The 18,579-nt window shown below is 36.2% G+C and overlaps 2 protein-coding genes across 3 annotated transcripts in view; both read left to right on the top strand.

Moving 5' to 3' along the window:
* LOC123310592 overlaps positions 1-18,579 on the top strand; it is an 82,386-nt gene that overhangs the window by 9,307 nt on the left and 54,500 nt on the right. For both annotated transcript variants that reach the window (XM_044894141.1, XM_044894142.1), the window contains one exon: positions 16,055-16,266. In XM_044894141.1, the coding sequence (XP_044750076.1) occupies positions 16,055-16,266 (212 nt within the window). The remainder of the gene's footprint in view (positions 1-16,054; positions 16,267-18,579) is intronic.
* On the top strand, positions 4,748-7,306 carry LOC123310593. The gene is made up of 2 exons (XM_044894143.1): positions 4,748-5,880; positions 6,256-7,306. Exons 1-2 carry the CDS (start codon positions 5,624-5,626, stop codon positions 7,238-7,240), a joined length of 1,242 nt encoding a protein of 413 aa, XP_044750078.1. The 5' UTR covers positions 4,748-5,623; the 3' UTR covers positions 7,241-7,306.

Here is an 18,579-nt window from a genome sequence, read left to right as displayed (position 1 = left end):
ACATTTCAACGACCAAGAAACAAAGCAACAATCGTTGGAATGGCGACAAGAAGTTTCGTGTCCAAAAATCTGCTGGAAAAGTTCTTGCTTCAGATTTTTGAGATTGCCATGGAGTAATCAATATTGATTTTTTGGATAAGGGTAGAACAATAAGCGGAGATTACTATTCGACATTACTGACTACTCTACGGGAAAAAATTAAAGAGAAAAGACGCGGAAAGCTATCCAAAGGTGTTTTGTTTTTGCAGGGCAACGCCCATGCACACAAATCTCATTGATGCCATGCAAAATATTCGTGACTTAGGGTTTGAATTACTAAAACCCTCCTTATTCACCAGATTTGGCTCCATCCGACTATCATCTCTTTCCTCAACTGAAAAAATGGTTAAAAGGTCGTAAATTTTCTTTCAACGAGGAGGCAATTATTATAATTATTATTATTAATTCCCAAACAGAGTTGGGGTTATTCACCCATAAATTCAAAAATACAAAATGAAATAGAATGCTCCAATACATAAATCAGAAGAGACAATAATACGCACATATGTTCACAGTCACTTGAAAAGTCCAAAAGCTGTGGAGGTCTAGTCTGCAGAGCAAGAAGAAAATTTTTTTTTGAAAGGTCTAGAGACGTTGCAGGTTTGCTGTAATACATGTATCCAATGAAAAGGAGAATATGTTGAGTAATAAAATATTTTGACATTGAAATTTTGTTTGGTTCTATAGTAGGCTAAGAATTTTTCAAAATATCGTCGTAAATGGACTTAGGTATTCCTCAAAATTTAGGGATCCTTGGTGAAAACAGGCATTATAGGACCTACCACGTCTGAGTGTATTAGTTTCAAGGTATCGTCTTCTCGATTGAGACTCTTCTTCGGAAATCGACACTTCTTCATTTTTCCTTCATATCAAACTTGACAGTTTTCTGTGATTGCATCAGATTCGTTTTCTGTTACATGTATACCTATCAATTTCTTCACATTCGGCATATTCGAATGAGCTAAACGTCTGAGTTGGGACAATACTTTATTCACCCTGCTTTCTTTCTTTTCACTTCCTTCGACTCCTTTTTCGTAAACATAATGCTGTCTATCCACTTTTGTCGATTTCATGATAATTATCCCTTCTTACGTCAATATTTTAGCGACATTATTCTCGAATATAACTTTCAAACCTTTCTCTTCTGCTAAAGTAGTAGGAATTAAATTCAATTTTAAGGCGGGAATATACAAAATGTTCTTCAGAATTATTTCGGTTCTTCCATTTTCATCACTAAACTGTAGATTTAAATCACCATATCCAGTAGATAATAAATTTCCTCCTCCAGCAACTTCAATATTGGTAATTGATTCTGTGAAATTCGACAATTTTTCTCGCTGGAATGTCATATATGTCGCGCCACTACCTAATATCCAAGAATTCGATGCTATTTTTCTGTTGTGAGATGAACTGTGATTCATGAATAAAAATTTAGAATTCACGGAACTCAATGCAGTCCTAGATGAGGTCTCAGCTTCTTCCTTATTTTCCTCTTCAGTTTTGGATTTCGATATAGGACAATTTTTACCAATATGACTCATTTCTAGACATCTATAACAACTTAAAAATTCATGAGAGAGCTTTTGGTTACTCGTGAATCGACTTCTTTCTGTAGGTGCTTTCTGGAAATGATTTCTTGCTTGAATTAGGATTGTTAATAATTCCCTTCTCTCTTTCTCAAGTAGTTTTGAATTCAGTTTACTCATATCCAAGTCGTCTTCATCTGCTCTCAAATTTCTGGCCGAAAATTCATATTGATTCGACAATCCCAACACTGCAAAACCAGCTCGAACTTTGTCAATGAATTCAAATCCTGCATTTTTGACCTTATGATACAATCCATTTCGTTTTGCAAGGTATTCGTTTACACTCTCCTCTTCACTTTTGGATGTATTGAGTATTGACAAAATCTTTTAGTAACAACAATCCGTGCCATGTATCATATTTTGTATGGATTTGTCTCAAAGTTTCCCAAATTTCCTTTGCACTTTTACATTCTATCACGTCATCTAGACGATCATTGTATATTGTCGATTTGGCACTTTGATCGGTCTTTTTATTTTTAGCCATCTTCAGTTCTTCGTCGGTGAAACCTGGATCAATTGTAAAACAAAATTTCTTAACTTCTAATATACTTTGAGCACTATTGACTAGTATCTGTTATTTTCTGCATCCAATTTTTCCACTTTGAATTTGCCAATTTTCTGATTTCAACTATTGACTAGATACACTTCTCCACTCCCTTGTCAATTCATGATTTGAAATTCCCTTCGTCCAGAAAATCGCCAACCAGTATTTCTTCGGATAACTGGGCCCATAACCTGTCAGTTTCTTACTGATTTCGCAGTGTACAGAGAATGTTATGTAGTGAGAATGCAGATAAAATAACTTCCATGTCTTTTCAAGTTATAATTTTATCGTCAATTAATATCACCTCAAAGTCAAACTAAAATACATAGTATGTAAATACCACATTAAAAAAAAGACACCTTTTTTGTATACCATTTTTTCCGATTCGGCCCTGATAAAAAGATATAGCCATTTTAAGTTTTCATAATGAGCTGTGCCACCCCTGGAAAAACAAAATCACCTTTGAATAACTAGCTCCATATGTGACACTATACATCGGTGGATATTTTGAACAAAGTTTTATTCAGCCAATTTTTCATATTTCATAGATGCATACTTTTTATGTACCGTGCATCCCATTTTGGGTGAGACAGCCAGGTTTCTCGGTTGTTATTTAAGATAGAGCCTTTCGGTTTTCACGTTTTCTGTGAAACTCAAGTTGGCCTAATCAGATTAACTGTTTCCGTTTATGAGATACAGGGCGATTTTGGAAATTGATACTTTTCGGGCTCCTCCTTTATCTCCGAAGTTATTTGAAACAATGCTGAGCTAAAAACTACGTCTGATACAGAATTCTGCGTAGAATCCAATGGCGTACTCAATTTTTTTTCGGGGTATATATAATACAAACCTATATTTTTTCCAATGGAACACCCTGCATTTTATAACTTCGTTGAATTCGTTATTTTTTTCCCTTCAAAATGATGTATGATAAATGATAATGTATAGGTAGGATGTTCAGAAATGCTAAAAAACACTAAACATCACATAATGAAGATATTTTGTTAGTGAGCCAAGAATTTCCCAAGTTTCAATAAGAGAATTATTACTTTTGATTATTAAAAGCAAATAGGTCATTTATGATACAAACATCCTTGTTGTTATTATCGCTACTATGCATTTGGGTGCATTGTTTTATCAAGTAGGCATTGCAGAGAAAAAAACATATTTGATCTAGCTGTCATCGCTATGAATTATTATTGTGTTTCGGACACAACAGTCTGAAAAACTTCGTGCGTCAACACAGGCAAAAAATCATCATTATGTGATGTTTTAGAGTTTTTTAGCATTTCTGGACATCCTACCTATATAGGTTATACATCATTTTGGAGGGAAAGAAATAACGAATTCAACGAAGTAATAAAATACAGGCTGTTCCATTGAAAGAAATATATAATTGTGTCGTATCTTCAAAATCATATTCCGAAAAAAAACTTGAGTACGCCATTGGATTCTACGCAGAATTCTGTACCAGACGTAGTTTTTAGCTCAGCATTGTTTCTAATAACTTCGGAGATAAAGGAGGGGTCCGAAAAGTTTCAATTTTCAAAATCGCCCTGTATCTCATAAACGGAAACAGTTATGCAAAATTTGATTAGGCCAACTTGAGTTTCAAGAAAAAGTAGGAAAGGAACAATGGTCGCATTCAGCGGACGGAGCGCAAAACGCTTCTGCTACCCATCGGTAGCGGTAGCGGTCGGGAACATGTTGAACGTTCGCTGGCAAGCCGAGATAGGATAAGGCAGTCCAACGAGCTGTCACTATCAGCTGATTAGTTGAGAAGTCTGTAGGAAAGACGTAAACAAACGGATTTTTTAAGTTTCGTTAACCTTGTGCTGGTTAAGTCAGTTTTTTTTTGTGAAAAACATAACCTAGAATTCTGACAAATTACTTTGTTGCTCTAGTATATTTCCTATAACTTATTTAACATCCTTCTTTATTACCTTCCATCAATTCTCATTTCATTTTCCTCAACAAACTCAAGCTCGTGCATCTTCCACACTAAATAACAACTACCTACTCAGTTCAAGTCCAACTTTCGCTCCTTTCCGCTACCGCTACCTAGCACAAATCAAATCCGCTCCCAAAAGTGGCGTCCGCTCCAGAACGTGTTGAGAATGTAGCGCATATGTCACCGAACGTTTACGCTAGCGTTTGGTTTTTTTTTTTTTTGGTGTAGCAGGGGGAAAATCTGCAAACAGACGAACACACCCTCTCCTGAGGGGGAACAGTGTGGGGATTCTCACTCTCTGAGCTCGAGACCCACTAAAAACCCTTAACTGCTTCTTCATAGGTTCCGGGCATTTTGCCTATTAACCAGTTGACTCTTATGGTTTCTGGACTCTCACACGATCGTAGTCGTGTTGATATTTGTATGCTGCCTATAGCTTTTATAGGTTAAGCTCTTCTTTGGTTACATTTAAATCCTTAACTGATCTCTGGGTCTTCGGTGGTAGGTTCTTGACCTTCTAGCTTCTTCCGTTGGATCGTAGTCGACCAATCTTCGTAGTTCCTCATTTGGATGTTGTTTGGCTTTGTCGAATATCCTTTCCGCCTTTCTCTTCATAAATTCTGTAACTGCCCAAGTAACAAAAGTATTATCAGTAATGATTGTATCGACGTATATACAACAATCCAAAACAGCAATAGCTTACATATATCAGAATGAAATTGGTATATAATAACCTCAGTAGCACGGTTGCTACAACGAAAATGGGAATTATCTCACTGAATATACGCCTGTTGTACCAATGTAATAACAACTTCTTATAAAACCAATATCTGTAAATATTCATTTCAGTTATGTGATAGGTTTTGCAGTACGATTATACGACTGTTGTACAGGTGTAATTACAACTCCTTATATAACTCATATGTGTAAATATCTATATTAGGTTTTGCAGTCATACAAAACCATCCTAATATATGTTGATACAACATAGTTAATATCGTTTATACAACTTTAAACTAATATGAAAAAAATATTTTTTTCTCATTTGATTGATATATATCTAGACATTATTTTCTGATCTGAGAACACTCATAGATGAGAACGGGAACCTTTTAATCTTCATAGACCAGACAAATCACCTTAACATTCTCTTACAATATTCAAACCTTCCCGCCAGGGGCTCGAACCTTCGTCTGCCAAGTCTAACCAAATGGAAGCTATCCTCTCTGCACCCTACGCTAAACGAGATCTTGTCAATCGTAACATAAATAATCAATATAATGTTTTATATTAACATAATGTTGGTTATATGTGTAATCATTCAAACCACCTGAACTAAATAAAGTCACAGTTTGAAATTAATAAATTCTGTCTATGGATAGATATTAGATATACGTCTATGGTTAATTGGTTATCTGTCTCACTGTCTGTAGACAATATCCAACGTCCAGATTAATATTAAATATTAATTTACAAATAGTAGTCTGAATACAATTCCGAATAATGTTTAGAATTGTAAAAACTTTAGAGGATGGTGAGGTGTTTTTTACATCAGTGCCATCATCGTGGATTAGAGATAATTTTTTATACTTTCCAATCGGAAATTGGAAAAAGTTCAGAAAAGAACAACGAGCACCCGAAAGAGATTGGACCAAAATACCATATTCTGAAGTGAGGAAGGAGGTTTATGATAACCTAACAGAAGCTCTAGCTGCGGAAAAGAAAATTACAGCCTTTGAGAATACTGAGGAAGAGGAAACGTAAGTATTATTCAGTTTACTGCCCATCGTACTTTTTCTTCTAATGTTTTTTCGTGAAGAATAAGTACTTTTTCTTCTAATGTTTTTTCGTGAAGAATAAGCGTTCAGAGGTTCACAATAGTTTCATTAATGGCACTTCTTCATATGAATATTTTACTTTCACATCAGAGTATGTAAAGAAAAGGTGGGCTGGGTGAGTATCTAAGAATATTGAGAAAATTGTGTGTTGTGAGGGACCCTAATAACCTGACCTTAACTAATCAGTAAGATCACAATTTAATTAGACAGTTAAATTCGATTGGATATTAATTATCTAATAACTAAAATAATTATCAATTTTAGAAGCCATATAAACTGAAATATTAATGCTTTCAGGTATCTTGAGAATAAAAAGTCACAAAGATTACATCCTGCTAGGAGTACCATAAAAGAGTTAAAAAAAAACTTTGATTACAATGATGAAGTAAATTCCACATATTACCAGAACACCGTGTGCCTATCTACTAATCCAGTGTCGAGCCCTGCAGTCTCTGGAGTCTCTGGAGGTTCAGAAGAAATTAATATTAATTCTACTCTTGAAAACAATGCATGCTTTCTTTTTCAAGATGATCTCAAAATTCCAGAAATTACTGAATTAAAAGAAGAAGTTAGAGAAATTCACCGAAAAGTTGAAACAAATAGTGAAGAAATTTCCAAACTCCATTATGAAATAGTTAAACTACACTCAAAAGCAGACCAAATATTGCACTTACTAAACAACAGAGTTACTATAATGGACAATAGAACACTAATAGGGTTACAAAATGACAATAACAATGAAGTCTCCAGAGAAAATGAGCTCTTCAAATTTCCAATTGACAATTCAGAAAACTTGGACCTATTAGAGACTAAATTGAGAGAGAAAGAATTTTTCAAACACATATTTATACAGTTCAGTCCAGAATTTTCGAATACTGGTTATAAATGGAAACAGATTGCCTATATACTCGTAGATCGAATATTTAATAGGCAATTATTAACTGATTATTCCTGGACTGGATTTTCAAAAAATAATACAAAAAAAAGTTTCAGCAGCTTGGTTTTCGTGAACCGATTATTCTTTCAAATTGTTAAAAAAGCAGATGATTCTTACACAGAATTACTACACGAAGAATTTTTCAAAATGGCCATCCTGAAGTACAGTAGCATTAGAGCAAAAACGGCTCTAAACCCAAAAAGAACATCAGCCCCAAGAACAAAAATTGCAAGAGCAAAACTGCAATTGGAATTGCCTGATGAAGAAAGGGACAAGACAAACGAAGAGGAATCCTTACATAGGCATGATAAAACCTATGTAACTGGATATGAGGAATGTGATTAGAGACAAAAATGAAATAACAGTATAAAAGTTTATATTTTATAGTATTATTAGTATTTCTGATACTATTTTGGGTTAGTTTCAATGAAATGTTCTATTGAATAAAACAAAAATGAATGGAAGTGTTTTAATTTTATTGGAAATGAGTACATATTTTTTTAAAGTAAATATCTATATTTCATTCAAAAGTATGTATTAATGGAAAAAACACAGTTTCATCTTCAGAATTATAAGAAAATAATTTGCATTTTACTTCACCGATATTGTAAGACTTTGCAGTGTTGAACATATTTTTATCTACACTGTAAATATCCAAGTACGAAGAATGAATAGGTTGTTCAAAAAAATTTCTTTTGTTCCTTATTTCTTTACCAAAAATAGTATTATGCTTCCCTGTAGATATGGCATACTCCATTGCAATAATTTCATCATTATGAGTCAAAAACCATTTGTTTTTCTTATCACTTCTCAATTCTAATCCTTTCCGAACAATTATTCTCTTCAATTCGGAATCCTTATTTTCAAATAATCGATTTTTTTTGTTGAGCTTTTCTGCTTCGATACTTAACTTTGAGAATTCTATTAAACGCATGGCTACTTGCTGTAGAGGTAAATGTCCACTTCTAAGCAATGATTTTATATAGCCTAAATGATTTTCAAATGGGTATGTGCTTATATTTTCCAGTGGACCAAATCTTTTCACATCATTGACTACATGGCAAAGATTATGTATATTACTACCTATTGAATCCTTACCATATTGCTCTGAAAACTCTTCAATATAAGCTTTGAATAATCTATCGCTGAGGTCTAAATATTTTACATAGTGTCTCGAAGAACAAATTCTTACAGCACAAAACAAAAGAAGAAAATGTAGGTATGACTCTATACTTAGCAGTTTCTTCAATATCACTGGTCCTAGATACATAAGAAATGTTCTAAATTCGGTTCCTTTCCAAAATTTCAGCTGGTCCAGCCCTCTTACTGCTCTATGGATATCAGTGGGCAACATTTCGTTACATTTAATTAGATTTTCAGACATTTGAGAAATTTGAATCGCACTGAATTTATTTCTTTTGAAATTGAAGCTACCATGCGTCCATCCAACCAGACATTTTTTCATTATTCCTAAATGAAGCAGATGCAGGGCATCGGCAACTACAAAATCCTGTACCATGTCAATATCAAGATCCTCGAGTGGAGTATTTTCTTTATGGTGATCCTCATCTAGACGCATTCGAAAACCCTGATCTGTTCTCAAAGTCGCATTCAATTGTTTATGGAAACTAACATGATGTCCTTCTTTGAAATACTCGCCTTCAACTGTGCATTTCAAGCAACCATGCCTGTGATTAAAATTGACAGTTCCTAAAAAATGTTGAGATATAAATATTAATAAGAAATATTTTTAACTAATATGGAGCTTACCTTTGATGAATGCTCTAGCTGGAGAGTCGCATATAAAGCATCCTACTTTTATATCGTACCTTTGATTATCAATAATTATGCCAGTATTTTTAATTTCTTTCAACTCTTCAACAAACAATTTGAGAAATTCTTGTAAATTTGGTTTTTCTTTGCCGAAATAAATTGCTATTGTCATTGGGGGCCTATCAATTACATCAGAAATAACTGCTAAAATGGGCCAGAATTCATATTTAGAACTTTTATGAATGGGTATTCCGTCGACATTGAAATTCAAAGTCAATGGACTTGTTACTTTGGAACTTTGTAAATATATTTCTAGACTGTTCTTGATTCCATGGTACCAAAATTTACCGTCTTCAGTGGGGCCCATATTCACAATTTTAACGTCCTTGGGAGTATCCAACAGAGTTCTGCTATCTTTTGGTAATTCACTATGTCCTGATTCCAGTAAGATACCTAATAATTCATTAAGGGCATTATGTTTTATTTTATACCGTATCGCCCAGGATTTTAATTTGTTTTTGAATTTCATTTTATCGGCTATGTCAGTGAACACCTCATTAACATCCTTATCATCAGTATTGTCAGACGATTCTTCGCAAAAAAATTCTTCAAAGGAATCATTTTTAGCATCCCCTTCATATCCTTGTTCAGTCCTAAAGGGTTCTCTTTGATTTGTTGAACTTGAGGAATGAACATTAATTTTTTTCATTTCAACAAAATTTCCATTTCTATAATCATCGCATTGTCGGTACTTCTTAATGCGGTTATAAAAAGAAGTTGAATGCTTATATTGTCTTTTACGATCGCGATACTTGTTCATTTTATAAAATAGTATGTAAATTCTTCGAATATGAAAATGAAGGAAAGATAAACATAATATGACAGCGAATGAGTAATTGATAGGATTTAAGATTAGATGGAATAACGTTGAAATTACCTTTAAGTAACCAGTGTACATATCTTACATAAAGGAAGTTTATATAAACGTTGTCGTGACATTATATATAACGTCACTACAACAAGGTTTAGCTTATATAATTTGAAATATACTACAACCTCATTACAACAAATTTTCGATAGAAGATGTATATCCTTATAAAATGAATAAAATGAAGATGTTGTTATCAACGCATGAAAGTTGTATAACAGTTACTGAATATTTATGTAAAACGTAACTGATTTATACCAGCATATAGGACTACGTTAGAAGTTATTACAGCTTTCTTAAAACATGATGTTACTTGGGTGGTTCCCATTCCAAGTCCTTGTAGATTTGTTTGTTCCTAACAAACCAGGGTACGTCCATCGCCATTCTAAGGAGTTTATTCTCAGTGGCCTGTATTTTCTTGATGTGGGTCTTGGCTGCGAAGCCCCATGCCGCCGAACCATATGTGAGTTGTGGTCGCGCAATTGTTTTAATCATCGTCAACTTGATGTTCTTATTCATATGACTTCCTCTGCCTATGAGTGGATAAAGTTTACTCATTGCGGCTTTTGTTTTATCAACTGCACATTTGATGTGGTTTTTCCATGTAAGTCCTCTGTCAAGCGTCACTCCTAGGTATGTTGCTTCATTTTTCCATTCAATCTCTTCTCCATCAACTTCAAGGTTTTCTTCCATCCCCAATCTTCTCTTTTGCAGTAATATTGCTTGAGTCTTTCTTCCATTGATTTGTATTTTCCATTTGATGCACCATTTGAGTAATTCATCTATGGCTTCCTGCAGTCTCCGGTGTATGATCTCTGGGCGTCGATGTCTGAACGCTATTCCTGTGTCATCTGCGTACAAGGTGAGCATATTTCTAGCATTCTTCGGGATATCATAGACGTATATTACGTAAAGCAGAGGTCCAAGTACCGATCCTTGAGGCACTCCCGCTTCTAATTGTCTGGTTTGAGAGGTTGCTCCATCTATTTTCACATAAAAGTTTCTATTCCTCAGATAGTTCCTTATAATCTTGCACAGCTTGGTCGAATATCCTGCTTTTTTCATTTTGTAGATTAGGCCTTCGTGCCATACTCTATCAAAAGCTCTCTCAATATCCATCAGAACTAATCCTGTGGCCTGTTTGGTCTGCATTCCTTCGGTGACGTATTCTATGAGCCGTAGTAATTGGAGTTCAGTCGAATGTTCTCGTCGAAATCCAAATTGTTCAGGTGGAATTATCTTCAACATTTCTGTTTCCTCATTCAGCCTTTTAGCGATAACCCTCTCGACGATTTTTCCTAGTGCTGATAGTAGGCTGATTGGTCTATAATTTTGAGGAAATTTCCGTTCCTTTCCAGGCTTGTTGAAAACTATCATTTCTGCAGTTTTCCATCTCTTTGGGTAGTATTCGGTCCTCATCACTCCGTTTGTTATATTCGTCAAGGCTGCTATTCCTTTTCTAGGCAATTTCTTCAACATATAATTCGTTATCTTATCTTCTCCCGGCGCTTTCCTGCTTTTCAATTTCATTATGATCTCTTTGATTTCTGTTGGTGAAGCCGGTTTTGGAATGGTTTCGGTTTCCGGTGGTTCCATCATCAGTTCTTCGTTTGCCTCCACTTCTTCTTCTAGATCTTCATTGTCATCATCATTTTTGTAATTTATTCTGGCTTCTCTCTCAATTGAGTCGGCCAGTGCTTCGGCTTTCTCAAGTCTCGTATATACCATTCCGTTTGCTCCATGCAGTGGAGGTATAACTGTCCGTTCTCGTCGTAAGCGTTTTTGCATTTTCCAAGCCGAGTGATCTATTGTATTCAGTTCCCTTAATCTCTGGTGCCATCTGCTATTACGCAGTTCTGTTAAAGCATTTTTCAATATCTGGCTATGCTTATTCAGTTTCTTCTTGTCTTCTTCTCTTTTTGTTGTTCTGTAGATTTTTCTGAGTCTTCTGTTCTTTTTTATAAGTTCCTTTATATCCCTTGGCGTATCTCCGTGTGAATGTTTCGGAATTGGTTTCCTTATTCTCTTGGTGCTTTCTTCATAGGCTTCTTTTATTTGATTTTCCAATTTTTCAACTGCTTCATCTAATTCATCCCGGGTGTTTATTTGGGGAATTTCCGTGATTTTCTCCTGAAGTAAATTCTTATATTTCTCCCAGTCTGTGCGATCCTTGGTTTGTGTCTCTTCTTCGTTTCTTGGGCCATGTCCCACTATGAATTCTATGGGATTGTGGTCTGAAGTTCCGTCTTCTATTGTATCAATGCTGATTTCTTCAGTGATGTCTTTCATTACGACAATGTCCAGTACATCAGGTAGTCCATTTACTCTTGGTATGTAGGTCGGTATATCAGGTCCTATTACAACTGCATCAAGTTTTTCAGCATAAATCTTCAGTCTTCTCCCGTTGGTATTTTCCACTCTACTATTCCATTCCTGCGATTTGCAGTTAAGATCACCAATTATGATTTTAGGGTGTCTTCCTTCTAGTAGCATTTTTAGATCCTCTTCCAGCATGTCCTTATCCGGTGATTTATAAGTTGAAATAATCTTCACTTGTCCTCGATTAGTATTCACAATAATCGATATTGCTTCTACTTCTTGTCCATTGAATATTTGGTCGAAATGGTGATCCATATTCTTTCTAGCCAGTATAGCAACGCCACCTGTGCTGTTAGATCTATCATTTCTGTAGATATCGTAATTGGGAAATGCTATCCGAACGTTGGCGTTAAGTCTTGTTTCTTGGAGAGCTATGACATCCGGTCTCTTCTCTTCAATCAGTTCTTCGAATTCTGATCTGCGGGCTCTCAATCCTTCGACGTTCCAAGAGACAATTATGAGATTGTTCTTTATCGTCGTATCAGCCATTAAATATTCTTAATAATTTGCTGCATCTTCTTCTCAATCTCTTTCTCCAGATTGTGCATCATCGTGCTGAGGAGGTTTTTCGTGAACTTATCTAGTTCCTCAGTGATTCCAGAAATTCCTTTCCTGGTTTCGGCTTTTTTGACGGTTTTTGACTTTTCCTTCTTTTTCTCTGGATTCTCCGTGTCTTTGACCACTTTGGTTGCAGTTTCCTGGGGTTTCTTCACTTCCGAAGAGTTTTGGGATGGCCTCGGTGTATTTTGTGTTGGCCTCGAGCTGGTCTGGTTCGATCTTGGCGATCTCTTGGTCTTTTTAGTGACCAATTTCCATTCGCTACATCCCTTGTAGCTGGCTGGATGTCCTTGCTCTCCGCAGAGAACACAAGAGGCATTTCGCTCCTCGTTCTCCCTGGTAAGCGTACACTCCTTGGAGCTGTGATTACCGGAGCATTTCACGCACCTCCATGGAAAAGTGCACTTACTTTGGGCATGTCCATATCGCTGACAGCGGTAACATTGTCCAGGCCCAATCGTCCTTCTCTTAGGTTCAACAACACAGTTCATGTTGTAGAGCCTTTTCACCTCGAAGATATCCTTATTCTGGGTTTTAACCAGCAATAAGGGCATCGGCTGTTTTGTTTTATTTGAGGTCATCCTTATGACCTCAGCATCGACGATCCTTTGATCCTTGAGGTCGTCAAGGATCGTCGGGATATCTGCATCCAGCGGTAGGTATCTCACTACCGCGTATATTTTCTTTTCTTCCTCCCGTTGAAGAGTGTAAAACTCCCTATTTATTTTATGAAGGAAGTCCGTCATCCTTCTATGATCATCGGCGCTTTGTGGGACGATTCTTATACCGTCCTTTACTGTCGTCGCTCTTTGGTATTTAATACCGTTTCGCATTAACGCGTTCGAAATTGAAGTCCATTCGGACGTACCTCTCAGGGTCACAGGGGGGATTTTTTCTTTTCTCTCCACTGGAGTGGTTTTCTCTTGGTCTGGGGTTTCCAAGACTCTTTTCTTGTTTGTATCCTCATTTGACGAGGAGCTATCCTTTCTCACTCTTTTGGCGGGTGGGGAAATTTTGGTTTGAGGGGTTTTGACCACCTCCATCTTCTGTTTTTGAACCGGTAAGTTCACTTCTTGGACATTTTTCAAAATAATGTTCTTCTTGAGTGCTTTGGAGTAACTTTCCTTATTTCCCTCCTGCAACTCGAGCCTCTCCCTGAGATTTTTAATCTCAGTAACTAAGCTAGATACGCATCTATCTAACTCATTCACCCTCGCTTTCAAACTTGCGTTCTCCTCTCTCAAAATATCGTGTTCGGACACGACATTAGCGATTTCTGGCGCGTCTTCTTCCATTACGGAATCGCAGTCCGAATGGTCAGACATTTTAGAATCTAATTAATAATTACTTTGCTACTCAAAGAAATTGGAAATAAAATTTTTCAAGACAAAAGAAAAATGGCTAAGTTATATATTTTCTATACTATGAGAAAAATAAATCGACTCACCAGTGATATCCGTGGAACCAGCGATCTTGGAGGTGATCTGGACTCTACACTGAACACACTGAATTTGAACGAATTTCCGCTCTATAACGCATATACTTATAGAACTCACAAAAAACTTCGGAAGTTTCGTAGACGGAATCAAAAATTCCGTAGCTTCGCTAGTGTCAACTTTCACTTCGACTTTCTCTTTTACAACACGAGAAATGACGTATCGCACTGCATCGCTAGTGTACACTTTCACTTCGACTTTCTCTTTTACAACACGAGAGATGACGTATCGCACTGGTATCATTCAACACATCTACCTGCTTCAACGTCTCGAGGTGAACTAGCGTTTGGTAACAGTTGCGCAACTGTTTCGTCCGCTGAATGCGACCAATAACAAAGCGAGAAACCTGGCTGTCTCGCCCAAAATGGGATGCAACGTACATTTACATGTCTGACAAAAAATATGTAGGGCAAACATCAATTGTTAAAGAAGAGAATCCTAGAACATAAAAGTGATTTAAAGAATCATCCGAAAAGGTGTGCATTAGCAAAGCATAGCTCAGAAGAGGACCATCAAATTAACTTTGAGGAAGCAACAATACTTGAATCAGAAAAAACTACAAAAAAAGACTGTTCTTGGAAATGTACCATATTAATAGTGAAACAGATCCCATGAATAAGAAGTCCACTGAGCAACATTTCTACATTTAATCTCGGAACAATGAAGAAAACAAAGAGAGATATACATGAGAGCAATGGATGGTTAGAGTGAAAGAAGACTGAAAGGGAAACAGGAGAGAAGAAGAAAGATTAGATGACAAAAGACTGACAATAGTGGTGAATTATAGGTTATAAAACGAACGAAGTAATATTTTACGTCTTAAGCCCGTTTGCAACAGCAGAGAATTCTCTAGAGAATTTAGTCGAAAATTCATGCGCCGTGAATTATGTACCGTTACATACGCACTTTCGGTAGAATTCTCTGTTCAATTGCATACAAAATAATCTCTGTCGTTTTCTTGCGAGAATTTTGTAGATAATTCTCAAGAGAGTTCTCGGCTGTTGCAAACGGCCTTTAGATAAAAACTGTAAAAATTATTTTGTAAAAAAATTGTTTTATGAATTTGAGTGAATTGAAGAAGAGATCTCAATTTGTTTAAGTAGTTATTAGGAAATTTGAAAAATGTAAAATGTAAACTTTTGTATGAAGTGACTATATTGATTGTTTTTCCATTTTAGTAAACCCCCAGGAAGAATAGAATCACTATTCGAAAGCTTGGTTGAATGACAAAAAAGAGATCTACTTTTTTTCCGTCCTGTGCAGTCTATTTTCCCTTTTAAAAAACAAAACCCTTATCTCGTACTACTAATTTCGTAAACACCGAGTGGGAGAGGTAAGAGGGGAAAATCAGCTGATTTAGTGGTTCGGGAATTCTCTATTTGTTCGAAAACCGTCGCAAGTCCATGTCCGCGAAAAATGCTAAACGAAAGACGAATAACCGGAACATAGGAGCGTACTATGTATTTCCGACTAGGAAAACAGATTCAGAAATTAGAGATTTTTTTCAACACGAATGTAAACGCATCCAACTTCACCTGGGGCCTGTTACCGTTTCTTATAGTTTCGGAGGAGTTTCATTATTCCTGGGAACCTACCCTTTTTTCTACACGAAACCAACATGAAAAGGACAGCTTATAGCAAGAAAATCATTCTCCATATCCCGTAGCACAATCCGTGACCCACGATCGGGCGCAAAATATCGAAATAAATTCTAAATTTACAAAATTTCGAGATCACTCAGGTTGAAAAGGTCCATTTTCACAAATTGGCCAAGCGAGATCAGCATATCAGCTGACATTGACGTAACCTAACTTCAGTCACCAGCTGACCCAAATTTGTAATTTTATATTTGATTCAATTTATGAAAAGACCTGGAAGAGCTCACTGTCTTAACTATTCGTGGAAAGAAAACAATGAATTTACGGAGAGATAATAAAGAAAGTAGTATCTAGAAGCATAATCATGCATCAATCATGTCAAAATCATCATGCATGTCAAATTCTTCAACTATATTTTTTCTTCCAGCTTGTTTCGAAGAAACACAAAAGCAATCTTCATTACCAACAACAAATAATGATAGATTATTCACTTCAGATGAAGTCCTGCATAACTCGAATATTCAGAATAAAGAAGGTATTGGAAGGGAAATAATTGCTCCCAAGATTTCCCAAAAGGACAAAATTGATGAAGAAGTAGAGTTAGGATTGAATAGGCAGAAACAAGTACTCCCTATAACTGTGAGTTTTACAAGAAAGCTCATTTGTATAATGACATTTACATCAAATTCAGTTTTGATTATGCCATTTTATTGATAATAGCTATTTATACAATGGGTGAGTTAGAAGAATTTTTATTCTTTTTTTCTTTTAATTTTATATTGTTTAACCCACGAGCCCGAAGGGTGAGTAGGTTTATTTCTTCGTAAGAATGAACATTTGTAACTCACGTTTTGTATAAAAAATTTTATTCCATTTTGATTAGGATTCAAATGATGACACTTTCCAGAGAATTAGCTGATTCATGATATCACATAAAAGGTATCGCTTCGATTGATTGTTGCTAGCATATCATAGGAACAAGATAAGGATGACGTTTATCCACGTTTATGCTCATGTTATTTAATTTCACTTGTGAATTAAAAAAATTGTATTTCACGGAAAGGATAAACGTCAACTTACCCTCTTTGCTCTGGGCTGAATAATTTCGTCTAAGCGTCAAAATGGAATAAAACGTTTGAAGAGTATTTCCTCCTCGGATTTTGAATGTGAAGTCGAAATCGATGCTCAGTGAGAGCATCTCGAGAACTATAAAAGTGCCTATACACGCACGTATCTGCAGTCCTGGACTGTAGTTCCTATATTGGCAGTGCGTTTATAGGCACTTTTAAAGAAACAATCTTGAATAACCCCCGATATCTTTTTCGAAATGTAATTTAGATATCAGAAAGCAGATCATAGATATCTTGATCCTCCCCCATATCTCTGAAATGGTAATTAATTTCTATGATCTGTTAAGAGTATGACATGAAACATAAAAATTACTGAGGAAAATGTTCTGTAATTTTTTTAAACTTCTAACATAAACCAAAATATAGCCTAAGGCTGACCGGTCACTGAATGTGAAGTTGAGCGAAGAGGAACGTTGCTAAGCTGAGCTGAGCTAAGTGGAACTGAGAGGGCTCACAACCGTTCGCGAAGCGGACCCAAGAGCAGTCAGCTTGAATCGATGCAATTTTTCATATTTCTAGATATTGTTGTAGGGGAAGCGGCGCGTTTCTATAGAAAACTGAAAACCGTACAATCAAAGCGGTGACAAGCGATGTCACCCGACTCAGCTCGTTCTGCGTCGCATTCGGTTGCCGGCCATTCATCAAAAATCTTTATTTCGGTTTTAGAAGTTGCGCAGCGTAGGTCAACTTCACATTCGGTGGGCGGTCAGCCTAATATTTGAAACACTCTGTTACTTAACCAGTAATATACCATAAAGCAGTGGCGGCTCGTGATCTAGTTCACTAGGGGGCTAATAAAAATATGAAATTTTAAAACCAGGTTACCGCAAAATTTTATGCAATTTATAATTCTTTTTAAAACATACCTGTTTTTATCTACTTGCTCGTTGTGCTTAACAATATTATGCCGGTGGGCTGAATCTAATTGAGCAGCGATATTAGTCGTACCCAGAAAAGCTAATTCTGTCGAAATTTTTTTATTAAGGTGGTTCAAATCTCTAAATCCTGCCCTTGCCCACACGTTATCACTTCCAGCGGAGTTAATAATAATAATATTATAATAATAATAATTCCGAATTCACAACCATTGCGAAAGAAATAACATCATCGCCATGCAACAGAAAGGATGCACCAAAGACAGCCGAGGGTGCAAAGAACAACTAATGATAGATTCAGTTATCTGCAATCAAGCGTTCTCCAAGCGAAGGAATCTTTACGCTGTGTACATAGACTACAAAAAAGCATTCGATTCTATACCTCACGAATGGCTCTTGACGATCTTGAAGATTTACAAGGTGGATCCCAATATTGTTAAGTTCCTGAAAAACGCCATGTCAACCTACTAGTCTTCAAATGAAAGCAGCAGATTGCTCCATTACAACAGGACCTATTCCAATAAGACGCGGAATTTTCCAAGGAGACTCGCTGAGCCCTCTGTGGTTCTGCATGGCCCTGAATGTCTCATAGATTTAATTCTACGGACTACGGATTTTCCATCAAGAGCGGCAGTAGAACTATGATGAAACTGGATCATCTCCTTTACATGGACGATTCGAAACTCTTCGCATCTACCAAAAAACAAACGCAACTGATGCTGAAAATGGTGGAAGGATTCTCGGAAGACATCAAAATGAAGTTTGGACTAGAAAAATGTCGACTGCTAAACATAACGAGAGGGAAAATAGAAGATGGTACGTTCAAACTCAAGGAAGGTGCAGAAATTGAAGCATTAAAGGAAGGAGACACATACAAGTATCTAGGCATAAAACAGGCAAGAAAAATCAATCAGACCCAGATGAAGAAAGAATTAACGGAGGAGTTC

Source organism: Coccinella septempunctata, chromosome 3 (genome assembly GCF_907165205.1).
Source record: "Coccinella septempunctata chromosome 3, icCocSept1.1, whole genome shotgun sequence".
Lineage (NCBI taxonomy): Eukaryota > Metazoa > Arthropoda > Insecta > Coleoptera > Coccinellidae > Coccinella > Coccinella septempunctata.
The sequence above is the reverse complement of the archived record's forward strand: the minus strand, read 5'-3'. Positions and strand labels throughout refer to the sequence as shown.